At 35.0% G+C, this 17,251-nt stretch overlaps 1 protein-coding gene across 4 annotated transcripts in view; it reads right to left on the reverse strand.

The window, feature by feature from the left end:
* The window catches only part of CSMD3 (CUB and Sushi multiple domains 3), a 613,333-nt gene that overhangs the window by 180,990 nt on the left and 415,092 nt on the right, over positions 1–17,251 (reverse strand). For all 4 annotated transcript variants that reach the window (XM_042035930.1, XM_042035929.1, XM_042035928.1 and 1 more), the window contains 2 exons: positions 4,107–4,298; positions 277–415 (listed from right to left, as the gene is read on the reverse strand). In XM_042035930.1, the coding sequence (XP_041891864.1) occupies positions 277–415; positions 4,107–4,298 (331 nt within the window). The remainder of the gene's footprint in view (positions 1–276; positions 416–4,106; positions 4,299–17,251) is intronic.

A 17,251-nucleotide genomic window follows, 5' to 3' on the forward strand; every position in this document is an offset into this window, starting at 1 on the left:
GCCTTCTCAGGAACTGAATCTTAGTTAAATTGAGCACCATCCATCATTAGCCAGTGTAAGCAGAGTGCTTTTAAGGAAACAGCAATGAGTTTCCAAGCTCCAACTGTATGTGTATTGACTACTCTGACATATTTATTGTAACTTTTAACAAAGATAGTGATTACTAATCCCTTTGATAGTCATATTAAGTATACATATATTACCCTACAGAGATCTGAACAACTGGCAATAATAAATTTATAAACATAACTTTAAAAATTATAACTAGAAGCTTACCTGATAAATGCTAATGATATAACATAATCACTATTAACAGTGATAGTCCAGTCACAATCTCTACTGTGGGGATAAGGATGAGGGAAGTTTGGTGAAAGTATAAAACCTGATGAGCCAGTCAGGTTTCCTCCACAGGGAGCTGTGAATAAAAATGGATTGAACTTGAGGAAAGAAGGTAAGAAACAAAGAAGCAAGTAACAGCAATCTGTTCACTGACATTTAGTGTCCTCCAGAAGTTAAACAAGAAACAAATGAGGTATTTACAAAGCTTTAATAGAAAGAAAAAAAAAAAGTATTCACATTTTGCCTTAGACAAATACTAATATTACTACTTTTTTTTGAAATCTGTGTCCTTTTGTTTGCATAATATTATGTCAAGGCTTTTCTGAATATACTGTGAACTTGAAAAATGCTCTGGCTACAGACATAAAAAAACTTGACTGGATAAGCTTTCCACTTTCTACTTCTTGTTAAAGGCATTCTAAAAGAACTTCCTTAGGCTATGAAAAATGATCTACTTACATTGATAATGCAGTTATCTGCCTTTTCACCAGAAAAAACTGACTAGTAATTCAGATCAAGATGCATATAATATAAATAAAATTTTAAAAATATTCAAGTAATTGCACTTTTCAAACTCAGAGATAAGTAAAATAGCGTTAAGTACAATTAGAATTAAACAACCACATTTCTCTATGAGATTTTGAGGTTCCCAGATGTTGTGGAGTTTTGGTCCAGAAAAATAAATAGTAAAAAGAAGGAAGTTATAATGAATTTTTTTTCTTCAGCATTCCTTATCTGAGACTTCATGCAGCAACAAGAGAATAATCAGGTTTTCTAAAGATCTTTTTTGAAAGAACTTCTTACAATGTTATTCAAAAGATTCTAGGTAAGATTATAAAAATTTATAATTTTGGAAATTTTAATTCTACTAAGTGATCATCTGGGCCTAGGAAAGTAATTTATCACTCAGGTCTCCTGTAACAGAGATTCTGTGACCTCTAAGGTTATTTAAATTTCTTATAGAGTCATATAGATCATTGAGTCCAACCATAAACCTAACACTGCCAAGTCCACCACCAAACCATGTCCCTAAGTACCACATCTACACTTGTTTGAAATACCTCCAGGGATGGGGACTCAACCACTTCCCTGGTCAGCCTGTTCCAATGCTTGGTAACCCTACTGATGAAGAAATCTGTTGCTATATCCAACCTAAACCTCCCATGATGCAACTTGAGGCCATTTCCTTTCATTCTGTCATTATTTGGGTGAAGAAATGAATACCCACCTCATTACAACCTCCTTTCAGGTAGCTGAGTGGAGGAATGTCTTCACTGGGCCTACTTTCCTCTAGGCTACACATCAGCTTCCTCAGCTGATCTTCATAATGTTGTTATCTGGACCCTTCACCAGCTTTGTTGACCTTCTCTGAACTCAGTCTATCACCTCAATGTCTTTCATATAGTGAGGGGCCCAGGACTTAACAGAGGATTTGAGGTGTGGCCTCACCAATGCCAAGTAAAGGGGGATGATCACTGCCCTGGTCCTGCCAGCCATACCTTGCTGATACAAGCCAGGTGGCTTCACCACCCTAACTGTAAAAAATTTCTTCTATATATCTAGTTTGAAGATAAATTTAAATAATCATAAAGAAATATGAAAAAAAATCTGAAATTTTACTTCCTATTAGTTTCATATAGATAATTTTGCAGAAAGCACCACTGGAATTAACTGTTTACAATGAAACCTTTTTTATAGATGTAAATATGATAAACAAGACCTTGCTTGAAACAAAACAGTAAAAACAAGCAAAACAAACCCACCAAAAAAAAACCCCAAAAAATTGACCTATGAATTTCTGGAGAAAGTCTGAAACTTCTGGGAGAGAGTCTATACTTCCCCTAAATGTATAGTTAACCTGAATTATAAAATGTCTTTTTGCATGTCAGAATTTTTAATCTCATCCCTGAGAAAACTAAGGAAACACAATCACTTAAGATTCTGGTATCTCAGCAAGATTGGATCCAGAAAATTTTTGGAGTGGAAAACATGTAGCTATTTTGTGCAGCACAGGCATAAGAAAAGGACTGTCTTTTGGCAGAGACATGCTCTCCAATTTATAGTTTGTCAGAAATTCTTCAGTATAGAAGAATTTCTAATTATTATCTTTCATTCAAATATATGACTCAGTATTTAATTCTTTGTTATTTTCCCATTGCTATGACCTTGGAAATGAAGACATTCTTAAAATTTTGCTAGCGGCAAGACTAAGGGAATCAAAACAACCAAGGCACTCCCCCAGGTAAGAAAAATTAAAAAGTATATTTACCCAGTTTTGAGCATTAATAATTAGGAGGTTCAAAAAGACACTGGTGTGTAAAGAGCTAATAAAATAGATCTAGAATATGGTACAACTATACACCTTAGGAATTACCCCTCCTTCTTATTCTTTCATCAAAATTATGTTTGTTTTTTTCTAAAACTTTGATAAACCATGATGATGTTGACGTTATCTGTAGGGTAAGTATTGCACAGTTTGGATTCACAGTCGTGGGAGCAAAATTAATGAATATATTACAAGTTAGGAGAAAAAAAATCAATGAACTTCAGGGTGTACTGAGCTACAACGTACAATTTTGAAATCACTTAGCTCCAAGGCAAGGTTTGCACACTCTATTTTAGTCTATTAGCAGTTCATATTCCCCAAGAAAGTATCATTATAGGAAATCAATAGTAGATAACTTCATGCTTGATAGCTGGACAAATAAATCATCATAATAAGCATTCTTGCTACTCTGTGTACAGTAGGTGTTTTGCATGAGGTGTGGAACTTACCAGCATTAGATAAATGGATGCATGCAGGTAAAAAACAAGTGTATGCCTTTTTTATATGTGCTATCGACAGAATGCCAGTTGAGTACCTACATTTAATCTATTTCACAATATCATCAACTCACTATTGATAGTGATTAAAACTGCTGGTACTACTTTATAGCAGGGCAATTATTTTTCAGTTGAAAATTAAATTTTAGAAACAACAATATCAAATAAGGCCAGCATGATAAAAGAATATTTTAACTATAGGACCCAGAGTCCTAGAATTCCTTTTACTTTTTCACTTAGACATTTACAGATGTTCGGTTATCATTAATATAAAACATATTTTCACATATAAGAATTATAAGAGATGAGCAATAAAATATTACTTTACTGCTGTCTTCCAGAAAATAGTCTAGACAATTCTTTTCTTCAAGCCCATACACTCACACTATGCAGGAAGGCATAGTAAGTAGAGTAAGAACAGAGAAAACAATACTTTCACATGTTAAGTTGTATAGCCAAGACACCAAGTCAGTACTGTAGTCCTGCATGAACAGGGTAGATGGTGTGCATGCATGCATAGGCAAATAGAATGCAGATTTTACTTGTAATAGGTAAGGCCAAGTTAAGGTTATTAAAGGAAAGAGTGTGTTTGAAAGCTGTGCAGTGCTCCTTGCAGTTATAATCTCTGGCAAGTTCCTCCCTGCAATGTTTGTCCAAGAATAGGCTACCAAGGATAGTAGTCATTGACATTGACTTTTTTGCTTTTTCTGTCCCAGATCATCAAGTTATAAATGAGATGGCTCTTAGAGGGAAAGGATGAGAACTATTATACTGAGAACTACAGAGGAAAGGTTTTGGTTATGACTATCAGAGGTTGATGTAAAATAATTTCTAAGATGTGCAGTAAATGTATTTTCTTTAAACAAGTTTCTAGAACAGTGTGATTCATTACATAAGGATTTCTATTTTTATGAAAGCATTATTTAATTTTTTTTTCTGCATACCTATACAGACTGGTGGGTTTGGCTGCCAGAAGTACCGATTTTCTACCTGAATGCAGGTTATTCTCTCATCTCCTTGAAGTTCATAGCCAGGGTCACATTGAAAAATTACAGTGTCTCCAGGTTCTCTTCCATCGCCATTTCTAGTTCCATTCATGGGGACACCAGGATCACGACAGGCAGTGGCTACAGAACCTAGCAGCAAAGTGAAAACAATAAAAATAAATTTTTGAAAAAAAAAATTTTTTCAATCCTTTTTTTTCCATTTTGTTACATTTTTCTAATCAGGAAGCTCTGCAAATTCAAAATTTTCCTAGTCACTTAAAAAAGGTTGAGAAATCATCCAACAATTTGCTGCTTTTATAGTATTAATTTTTGCTACCTCCTTTAGTTATTAAAAGTTCCTATTTTTTCTGTTTTGTTTTTTTTTAATTCTGTGAGGCACTGCAATATATATAAAGGAAAGTAGGAGATTTCCTATTACCCTGGACATTATTTAGCACTTTTAACTTAGAGTAATTTTTGATATGAATAAAGGAAAAACCAGATGAAGGACCTAACGTTTTCTGATTAAAGTATGCCTGCACACATCTTCAATTCTCCACAATTTTATAGTTCATAAATATATGTATGGTGTAACATTTAGCAGTGACCTTGGAAGTTAATTTATTGATCACTCATATCTATACCCTTGCACATGACCTATCTACAACACTAGACTTTTGTAGTAATAATAAAGAAATCACTACAAAAAATGCACAAGGGTTTAGTCTGAGCGAATGTACAGCTATATATAATGCATACGTATGGATTATTACTGAGATAACATACAATCACAATGACTACAAGAAAAGTATAAAAAATATACAGATCAATTCCTCATATTGAACATATTCTGATCAGCATATTAAATATGTTATGCACAAAAATATGTATGCTTAAGCAAAAAGTAAGTACATCAATGTCTATTTAAGTAAATATTATTTCCTACTAACATTAAAGAACTGAAGCATGTTATATGTATTACAAACAAATACCAAATGTCAGAACTAGTCCCACTGAGCTCAGCAATCTGTGTAACATAAACACAAAGTGGCAGTACTGAGATTTAATTCAGATGCCCTCTTTCTGGGGAGTTAATACCAGCAGACAGCAATCCATTCATCCAAAATGTATGTGGGTTTTGTATTAACATTTTTTTTGAAGAGAAAATTTTGGTCTAAACATGTTATTTATCTAAAAAAAAAAACCCTCCAAGTCTCTTTCTGTCCAAGACATACTTAATAAAAAATATAAGAATTGGCTCCGTAAAGTCACTGGGAATTTTTGGGGTTGTTTTTGCACATAGAAAGTACTGACTGTAGGGAAAAAAATCCCCACAAATAAATTGTCACAAAAAATCAAGTATTACAGAAGTAAGGGAAAACTTTGCTTCTTAGTCCTCAAAGATTAAATAAATATTCTTTAAAATGTTTCATAATAAATGAAAGATAATGATTTTTTTTTTATATTGACATGCCATTTTTTAAAACTTCTGCTTTAGGCCCTACCATGACTCCTGTTTGTATCTATACATATGCTGCTGGGTTTAAATTTAGAAAAAATATTACTAAAATATGAAATTACTAAATTCACTGCACTGTACTTGCAGCTCTTGTAAATGTTACATGCAAGAGAATAAGATACTGGAGCTAGATTACACTGGAATCGAATTTCATCAAATATGAAAAGGTTCATAAGGTTAATGCAGGTCAGAACTAAAAGAAAAAATTCTTAAGGTAAACTTAGACTGAAGCAAGTAGCAAACCCAGTCATATACTAATGTGCATCCCTCCCTGCTGAGAATACAGGACACACTGTTGTCTTTTGATTGGTGGTGGCAGTCAGAGCAGTCTACATTGCAGACAAACTGTGTTCTGCCCACTTTAATATTACCTACCTTGAATTTTGCCATAAAAAAAAAAAAAACCACTTCTCTGCTTTATCTAAAACATGCAATTCCAGAAGAATGGGAGGTGATTCTTACTCAGAATTTGTAATCAATCTTGAAGGGCCAAAAAGAGAAGGATGTTGGTATAAACTTTTTATTTTCTATACATCATATTGCTCTTACTAGATTGCAACATTCTGCAAAAAAATGAATACGGCTGAAAAAGACATTAAGAGGCCACACAGGAATTTCTGATACAATCTGTTTGGGTTTTTTAATCACTTAGTAATATTTATGCAAATTAACTTTATAATATGAGGTCTGTGTGCCAAACTTACAACCTTACCTTTATTTGCCCTGTATAGTAGTCATCTTGCATGCTTGCATGCCTGCTCAACCCACCTCCTGGTCTTTTGGCTGTGAAGCCAAATTGATGAAGCAGGGATTGGGTAAGTGGAGAATGAAATGGATGGAAAACAGGTTGGTGCGCCAGGTTCAGAGTGTCCATGATCCAAAACCTAGGCAGGAGCTGATTAGCAGCAGTGTCCCTCAGGGGTGGTTGTTGACTTCAATATTTATTAAAGATGGGGACAATGAGACAAAGTTAGCTTTTGGCAAGTTTACAGACACTGGATGATCAGTTGATATGCTCTAGTGCAGGGATGCTATTTAGGGAGGTTTCAGTAGGGTGGAGAAAAAGCCTGAGAGAAACTTCATGAGGTTCAAAAAAGGAAATGCAGAATCCTGCATCTGGAACAAATGAATCCCAAGAAACAATTTACCAGAAAGCAACTTTACAGAAAAGGAATAGAAAAGACAAAAACTCTTCTAGGAAGCATGTGTGCAGCAAAGGCACAAACATAGCAATCACAAGATGCAACAAGCAGCACTCCAGCTGCATAAAAGAAAACTCTGGTTCACTATAACTGTGGTCAAACAAATTTTTTTTTTTTTTTACAGAGGGGTTGTTATCTGTTTGACTGTTTTGTGAGCAGGCAATTGCACTAGGCATCTCCAGCGGTACTTTGCAACTTGAACTATTCCATGAATACTTTTAAACTTTGCAAATTCACACTAAATTTAAATCTAAAAATAAAACCATTGCTTTAAGACTGATTTTTGCATTATAACACTAGAATACAAAATAGACATTCTCTGTTCCCACAATCTCACCGTCTGGGTTTTAGGCTTTAAAGTAGATGATTTCTAGAAGTCTAATTCTCATTTCTTTCAGAGTTTGTTCAGCATTTTGCAAGACTCTATTAAAAGTATGAATTCTAACTGAAGGATTTATGAATTGGTTTGAAAGACCAGATGAGTTTCTCAACAGGCTGATAAGAAATAAATTAATTTATTCTAAATGAACAGGATGTAAGAAAGGGAAAGAAGGCAGCATGCCATTAAAAGTACAGAATATACTTTGCTTCGTTGTAAATAAATAATCTTTTTGGTTAGATTTGCCTAAAATCTGTGGGAAATTTTGTTTCTGTATTCTCTGTAAAGTGCTACTTAAAGGAAGAGAGAAAAAACCCTGCATAATATGGTTACTACATTATATGGGATTTATTTATTCATGTAGTTGCATGACATTATCCTCAATATCATCATCAGGACAATAAAACAGTGCTGACTGTTCGTGAAAGCACACTGTAAAGCTACAAAGCTACTAACTTGGAGCACTTAGTATAATTTGTCCCACAGCCTTTGGAGATGTGATATGGTAAAAATAGGTAATAACTTTGGATAGGTATGAATACTGCTCAATTCAAATATATATACAAGGTTTTGAAACATATTTTGCTCTAAATTTTTAATATAAATTAAAATTTTTAATATATATAAAAATCTATTTTTTCTATTTATTTATATATATATATATAAAATTCTGCATTTTTTTGTTGCTGTTGTTGAAAGCAAGAACTCCAATGTTTTGTCTCTTTCACCTCCATTTCAGCATATACACATACCTCTACAAAGCATTTCAACAACTGGAACTGACAAGATTTAGATACCAAATTTCAGCTGTTATTTTACTTTGTATTTTTAAATGGTGGTAAAGGCTTATGTATATAAATGATGGTAGAAGTTTATATATATATATATATGCATTTTTGTTTGTTTGTTTTTATTACGTGTTACCATACTTTGTGGTGGAAATAAGTGAGCATTACAGAATTCCAAAAATTGACCATTTCCTTAATCTTCACTTTTTTCCTGTTTAATTAACTTTAAAGATAATAAACCAGGAGAAGGTATCCAGAGTTCCACAACTATAGTGAGATTAAAGCATAAATAAGTTATTCCTTCATGGTATTTCTGAAAACCACATGTATTTCTTTGTAAACACGTGTCTAAATTCAACTTGCTTAATTAGGAGTGGAATTAACTTAAACTTAGCTGTGCAAAAGTTAGGCATCTTATTAATAAGTTTGTTTCCCAGATTCCCTCTACAGTCAGGAAGTACCACAAGGGAGAAACTTCTACTTAATGTCGGCACTTAACATTCTCATGGGCTGGAACAGAAAGAAACACATGATTTTTTTCCATTGAGATGGAAATGCTGTATTAGTAATTTATATTAAGTGTTTAATCTCTATTTTAAGAATAAATCTGTTATTAGTTAAATTCTATTTTTACGTGGTTGTTGTCATATATTCACCTCAAAAAGGAGGTGTAATTTTTTTTTTGATAAATAAAATTTTCAAAATAAGAATCCTCAAATATGTAATTATCTTTTTTTTTGAGGGAAAAATTAAGAAATAGTTATATAAGAAAGAAACTGGAGAAGGACTATCTCAGTACTGTATGCAATTATAGAACTAATGCATCTCTGGAGAGTTAACATCTATTACCCATATATTCAAACTGAATTTCTTAATGGCAGTTTTCTGTCATGTCTTCTGTAGTCATAAGGGTTTTTTTCATGTGCCTGACTCTAGCCCACCATTATTACTATTAAAAGCTGTGTATGTTTGCAGTTTTTTATTTCAGAGAGCTTATCTGTGTGTTCTGTTCTGCATTCTCAACCCTGTTTGCCTCTTTAATGTTTATTTTTTAATATTTCTTTTCATTACCTACTTTCAGCCTATTTTTTTTCTCCTTTTGAAGTGCCAATACTGTTTATGAACTGTATATTCCAGTACAAGAAGTGGGGGGTATTTTCTTATTGTATATTCAGGGACCTCAATCACTGCCTTCATCATTCCCCATGAAAGTTTGTGGAGTAAGCAAAAATTTTGGGAATTACAAAGTCCCTGATGTCTTTGATTGTCCCTGCAATGCAATCTTGACAGCCTTCTGCAAAATAAATGGAGCAGGCTATCACAATTCCCCATAAGTTCACGTATAAAAACTAAAGTTCTTTGTGACTTATTAGAATAGATAAAGTAAGAAAAGAACACCTCATGTTTTATTCTATTACCATAATTGGAAACTCAGAGTTTAGGAAATATTGTCTTGAATAACTAGTAAGCTGTGATTTGTGAATGTAATCAATTAAATTCCTATTAAAAGACATTTTTTTACAGGAAATAGACAAACCTCAAATGTGTCTATTACCTAATACGTGCAGCATAACAGGTACAAGAGTGACTCTGTAGCAAAAGCCTGTGAGTGATCATCTGAGAGCTTTTTCTCCCTAATGAAGATCGAGAAATGCAGAAACCTATTTTACTTTTTCTCTTGGAACTTCTAGTTTAGAGTAATCACACTGCAATCAGTCAAACCATTTGGGCTAGATAAAGAATTAAGAGATAATTCTTGATCAAGAATTCCAGGATGGAATGAATGCGGCTCATGTTGAAAGTGTTCAGTAGGTGAGAGATTAGTGAACATATTAGGTACACTGAGCTTGTATGCCTCTCTACATGGTCAGAGTGAAAGAAAGTATTTCAACAGTTATTACACAGTTCTGAGCTGAGTGTGTTTGTAAAATAAAACTCCAGATTGCCTTCTGGCTTGCAATGGGGCATGGTTTTGGAGCAGATGAATTGTTTTCATTCGGATGAAGCTAAATTTGAAGATATACTACTGAACTGTGGTGGAATGACTCTGAACTAAGAATATTTCTGAACAGCGTTGCCAGCAGCAGTTCAGTACCAGCTGTTTCAATCTATGTTTCAGCTCCTCTTAGTTCTTCTGTGTGATGTGCTAACACATAAATAACCAAAGGACCCAGAAGTGAGACTTAATATCTCAGATAGCCATATAACCATATTCTTTAATTTAGACTTTGAATATGAGACCACCAATCCTCCAGAAAACAAGTACCATTGCACAGGCAGAAGGATTTACTCTGGAGAGTTGCTTATCTTACCCCATTTCTGCTAGGTGACTCGAAGGAAGTCGGGCAGAATCTTGGTCAGAATCTTTGCAGCCAAGACATGCAAAAAATTCAGTTCCGTTCCCCCCACAACTTGTTTTAATTTTTCCTAAGACCATTCATATAAACAGATCCGTGTGCTCTGAGCAGTGGAGACAAGGGAGTGTCCTAAATCTCTTTATGAGCAGTACAATACTGTGCAAATGCTCCTACAGAGCCACAGAAGCCATTAAACCAGTGTTCAATCGTACCCAGAAAAGATGTAAACACAGATCTCTACAAGTGTCCTTTATGTGGGGTATAAAAACATTTTGATACATCTTTTTAATAATAAGGGACTGAAGTATATTTAATCAATAAATCAGATAATTAAATATTCTAAATTGATCATTCCTGCTTCAAAAGCAGTAAGTTACTGCCAGGGTCAAAAAGTTTCTGATAGTTCATAAGCCCAAGAAATTTAATAGGTGACTGAATTGTCTTAAAAGGACAGCTCAATTCTCATGCAGGAAAGATACCTTGGAACAAGGCATTAAAAATGTGACAAGGTTTTAATAGACTCCACTGATACTGGAAACAATATAATAAATGTTGTGGGATTTCTTGGTGTTAACAATGATTTCTAAATTTAATGTTCTAATGCATGCCAAGCCCAATATCATTAAAGAGTCTCAATCCCAAACTTGAAGAATTAAGGAAATTTGGGTTTTTTTTTTTTCTTTTTTTCTCCTTTTTTTTTCCCAAAACACACAATCAGGTCAGCAGCTTCAAGCCTTCCAAATTTCAAGCTCTTCATAATACACAGCATGCCAGAAATATTATTATTAACTTATTTAAATCAACATATTCTTCCAAACTTTTTAAATAAATAAACTCTCCAAATTTTAAATAAAGGGTTTCTAGTATTGCTGGTCTTTCAAACTCACATCAGCCTGAACCAGTCCTGACAGACTGCGCCTTCAAAATTCAAGCTTGTCTCAGAAGCCACATAATACCTTTACCCGGATGGACACTGCAGTCTCCCTGCATCTCTAATGCTGTTTGAGAACCAGGTCAGCCTGGTATTTGCTATCTCAAAGCCAACCTTCTATACAACTTTTCCTGGAAAAGAAGGAATAAATTATCTACAGCGTTTTCATTGTCTTCTGCCAACAGAAACACTGCTGATAACACTTTTTTAATCTATTTTTAACTTTTTTTCTGCTGTAGATCTAACAGAGATTTAGAAGCATAGTCATTGTAATTCTTAAGTAAATTCTAACCACAGACTCCATTTGTTGATTTTGCATGACTTCATGGATTCTATCTAAGTTTGTCAGTTATTGTTTGAAGATTAAAATGGGAAAATATTAAGAATAAATCACAGAATCAGAATTTCATTTGGGACAATGCATCCCTTCCACAAAATAACTTCAACATCTTGCACAACCAGGGTTTTCTAAGTTGTCTAGGCAGGTCTCTGTGTTAAGGAAACGTCCCTGTCCAACCATCCTGGACCAGCTCTGGCAGTCACACTTGCACAACCAAAACTTGGGCCAAGACTCCTTCACAGCTACACACCCCACACTCACAGAGTCAGAACAAGTTTCCTTACCAGCTTGACCCCCTCTCAGACATCAACTAAACTTGTTTACACTGTAGCCTGGTATAGTCTCTTTTTTGAGGGGATGGGAATGGGGAGAAGAGGGGAACAGTGGACATCAAGTTCTTTCTTAAGGGTCTTTATCTGACTTTACTGTAACATAGGATTATAGATAGGTTATCAGAAAGGACAGGTTATGGATCTTACTACTCGATACGCTGTAGTTCTTCAGGAGATAACTGACACAGGTTTAATGAGATAACATAATTTTGCTTTTTCTTATTGTTTTTGTTGTTGTCAATTTATACTAGTCGTTAAAATCATCCAAAGTACTACATTTCCCTTACTGTGTCTTAGTGGAATCCTTATGAGCTATTTTATTTCCAGTTCCTAAGTAATACTCTTTTTCCATTAGTATTCACGCTTCAGTTCGGACCAGGTATTATTTCTTAGTCATTTGCTCATAGCTTTGGCACTGAGTATGAAACCCAGCCCCAAATAAATACATTGACATATGGTTTCAGATAATTTCTGAAACTCAGTAGAAAATGGATACTGTGACAATATCTAATCATGTTGGCAATACATTCCAGCTGGAAGAAGTGTTTTGAAAAATCTTGATTTCATTTAGACTGCATGTTTAGAGCTTGGGGTTTTTTGGAACCTTTTGGTTCTTTAAAGCTTTTTAAACCAGATCCATCCCCGTGTCAGATGGCATATTTCTTTATGTATACATATGAATACAGTAAGATAGAAATACCTTCTCAAAAAGAAGAAAATATGAGAGTCTTGGACAACAGACAATGGCTGACCATGTAGTGAAAAATCTTACCAGTGGTCATTCAGTTCTTAGTACCATTTCTACTAAAAATATTATTAAGATGATTTGAGGTAAAATATGTCTATTTCATTTGTTTGTTTGCAGAATAGTGTGCAACTTGTTTTGTTGCAACTGCTAAGGATACGGTTGTACCTTTAACTGAAGCCTTGTCCTTTAACTGAAATCTTCTGAGGAAAGGGGAAGATTGTCCCTATCTTAAAAGTTAAATTTTTTATTTTGTCTTTTAGTTTCACAAATTGTATATATGCATTATAGCTTTGTAGTTCCAAACCACCAAGAATATTTTGATAGTTCTTAAAGATAGGGCCAAATCTTTAATCTGAATTTTTTACTTTCGTTAAATTTTTCCATTAATTCTTTATATATGTTTGTTTGTTGTTTTTTGGGGGGTTGGGTTGGCTTGCAGAGGGGGATATATAGTAATTTATGTTTGGCAATGATACAGAATTGGCCTCATTATTTGGTAACATTCTGTCCATACACTTGAATGTCATCATCCTGATCTTTGCTAAGGCAATGAATTTTTTCTATTGAAGAAAATACTATACTATAGTCACTTGAAAAAAATTACAGAACACTGTCAAAGAATAACTTTTGTTTTCTTTAGCATTATACGCATTACATCTTGCCAAAACAACAACGGAATATAAATAAGAAGAAAGATTTTATATTTTTTGCAAGATTTTAAAATTCATCTATGTAAATGAACTGTATCTCAGACTGCATGTCAGAATATGTCCAGTCAGTAATTGAAGACATCAGTCCACAAATAATTTTTTCCACATTCATACACATAGGACTGAAAGATGAGCATTCATCAGTCAAGAGTCTTTTCTATATCTGTCAATTATGAGATCAAGCAGATTACTGGAATGCTACTAAGAAAAAAATAAAATTTCTTTGACAAAAAAATAGCAGCAAAAATCTCCCTTTTATATTACTATCTTACAAAACAGCTATCCCTGGCAAGAGATGGGGTAAGAGGGAAAGTAGGAACAGACAAAACTTGAAGTCAACTCCATTGTAACATGGTGTTTGTGCTACATTGATGGTAGGACTTGATGATCTTAGAAATTTTCCAGCATTAATGATTCTATTACATTTGTACTTTGAAGAAAATCATATGATTGTGTATGTGGATGTAGACCAAAATGTAAAGCTTTTCTATTGGTGTCACACCTAAATATTAGGAAGGTACCTGGTACACAAAATAATACAACCCATATACTTATGACAAATTTTTAGTAACTAATACAAAACAGAAAATAAAATATATGCTTGCTATTAATTAAATATCCAAAGTATCTTAGTTGAAATAATTTCAAGGATTTGTATTATTTATATATAAATATTTGGCTGTCTGGTGCTGTATTTTGATCCATTTTTGACTTGAAAGAATTCAATGAAAGAGGTTGGATTAACCAATGAAAAAAAATGATGAGGAAGTTAGAGAACCTTTTCTGAAATAGAAAAGTAATTTTATTTATAATATTAAGAACCACAAAAGTATACTTTTGTACTTCCAAATTCACTTTGCTGTATACACAATTATAAATATCTGTAATGGGCTTCTTCTGCAAGTAAAATAACCCATTGGAACTGAAAATTTTACCTGAGAAACTTAAAACACAGTGTTCAATTTTATTATTTTTTAACAGAAAGCATAGCATTAGATTTTTCAGATTCAAAGAATAGCTTTCCCACTTATAAAATTGATATACGAAATTAAAATATTAACCTGAGATACATGACATTCCAAATTTGGAACCATATCAGCTTGATCTCTCTAAAAGGCCATGTCACAAGTCAGACAAAGTCAACTTTATGTATGTAAATTTAGGGCAGGTGAGAAGACTTGCTATTGATACAAATCTAAAGGGTTTGGACCAACTATATTGCATGAGGTTTAAAATAGGGAATTTCAATCTTAAATATAATTAAAATAAGTTAATTTTATGGTGACATGGCTGAGAGGATGATTTGTTTATTTACAATGTTAAAATTACTTATGTCACCAATTTCTTTTCATACTTCCTTTCAGCTTTCATTTATTAATACCATAATTCCAGGTCTCTCTAGCTATAAGCCATTACCAGGACATTTTTCATGGAAGCATTAACTCATAGTATTTGCCTGCATAAAATGCATATGCCTTCTATGCTACTGAAATAAGACATGACAGCTACTAAAAAGTTATTGTCATTTACGAACTTGTGACAGTGTTGGGGTTTTAGGAGTTCTCCTTTTGCTTGTTTTTTCTCTTAAAGAATTTTCCCCATATATGTTGCCAGGGGAACAAATTACTGGTTACTTAAAAAAACAAAAGACCTGGCCATAGAGGGAGGGGACCAACTGGATACTCCCTTTCTTCTGGGGCTTTCTCATGTAGGGTGGGGGATGCCAGGAGATTTGAACTGGGAAAAAGGGGTTAGGTTCAGTCCCTGGGGGTCTGGTTTTTCTCTGGGCATTCCGAAGGAGAGAGGCTGCCATCATTGTGGAGGGAATTCGTCAGCACTGCAGGCTTCTGCTTTCGGCTGCCTTCCTTCTGCAGTGAGTGGAGCTTGCTCACTGGAGCAGCTGTTGCACTGGGACCCTAACACCCCACCTTACTGAAAGAGGGACCTGTTCACCTTCTGCTCGGGTGCCTCAGGGAAAACCCTGGGAATCCAAGCCCGCCTTTCCCTGCCCCGCTGGGAGCCGGCCACGGCTGCTCTGCCCCAGTCATTGCTTTGAGCCTTTGCTACACTGTAGCTCCGCACACCCTGCCTGCCCAGACATCCGGGGGTTCCTGCTGCAGCTCCAGGGTTTGATACATCTCGCCTGCCACCCACGATTTGTGCTCATCCGTGCTGTTCCAGTTTGCTGTTCCTGAGGGTCCGGCCGGGCACCAGGATCAGCTGCCCAGGGGGGTTTGTGAAGCCTTTGTTCCATCCCTCCCTGGCTTGGCCAAGCCACCATTGCTGCATGCTCCCCAGGCTCGCTCCGGAGCGCCCCCTGCAGCCTCGGGGGAACCATCGCACCTGCCCTGCTCACCGGGAGCCGCCAGCGCCCCTGCCGGCTGCGAGCGGAACTGCACCTGAGGGGAAAGGGCCTGACAGCCGAGAAGGCTGGCACCAGGTTTGTGGTTCTGTTTGCTGTTACTGCCATAGATACTGTTGTTTGTTTGCCTTGTCATACATATATCTATATTAGTAAAGGACTGTTATTCCTATTCCTCATATCTTTGCCTGAAAGCCCCTTAATTTCAAAATTATAATAATTTGGAGGGAAGGGGATTGCATGTTCCATTTCAAGGGAGGCTCCTGCCTTCCTTGGCAAACACTTGCCTTTCAAACCAAGACAGACAGGAATGAATTTTTGCCACTGAAGGACATAAATGGTCATTCCTTTTACTAATATCTGCTTCTTGAAAGAAAGGCAACAGCAGATAGAAGGAAACAAATCTGTTAAATGGTTTATTTCTTTTAAGCATCTTGATACTAAAAACAAAGCAAACCCACCCCCAAAACCAAAACCAAACAAGGAAATACACACCAACACCACGCCCTGCAAACCTAAACAAAAACCTAAAACAAAACCACTGAGCTGAATTTACAAGTGTGGACATTCAAAGATATTTCTGACGTGAAAGTAGTCCTCCTGAAATCTCTAAATGCAAAGGATTACTCTCAAAGTTGAAAGAAATCAGCGAACCAGAGTGTGAAAATATTTTAGATCAACAGTTCTTTTTGCTATGGAATAGACACAAGGAAGAATAAATCCTATGTTACTGACTTCAGAAAGTGAAAAAGTTATGTTAGGAAGTGATCCCTACACCAGCAGTGGTAGGAAACAGCATTCTGAGAAAGAAACCAGTAAAATACCCCATATGCATTTGCAAATCACCTTTGGGGTAAATATGTCAGAAATAGAGATCTTTGTTACTGGAAAGCTGAAGAAAAGAAAAAAACAAAAATACAGGAGGGTGTTCAGCATCAAAAGAATCTTCCTTAAAGTGACTGTGCCTAATAGGTGTGTCTTTGAACAAAAGAAATCCCACCAAAAAAGAACAACAAGAAGACAACAAAAAAACAACAACAACAAAAAAGTTTTGAACACAAAACATTTAGAAGACACTGTGGCTATAAATCATAAATATAGAAAGCTGACTTGTAGGCATTTAATCATCACAGCAATCAAAGTAAGCAATATGATGCTTTATAATTCTAGACTGAAAATTAATATTGTCAGACTGAAGCAATGCAAGCAGGTATCTGCCTCAAGTGTTCTAGGCTTTTTCTATAGTGTATAGAGGCAAGTAACTCCAAAGGACTATTCAGCCAGTCTTAAAATAAGGAGGAACAGCCACAGTTTGACAGTAAATCCAAGCATTTTAAGGCATATCCTGTTATATAAGAAATTGTTGTCACATGATATAAAATACTGCTAGAGCATCTATTCACAAAAGCTTCCAAAAACTCAAAAAATATTTACA

Source organism: Corvus kubaryi, unplaced genomic scaffold, assembly GCF_017639235.1.
Source record: "Corvus kubaryi isolate FWS band 111438036 unplaced genomic scaffold, C.kubaryi_AGA036_p1.0 37385, whole genome shotgun sequence".
NCBI classification, from domain to species: Eukaryota; Metazoa; Chordata; class Aves; order Passeriformes; family Corvidae; genus Corvus; species Corvus kubaryi.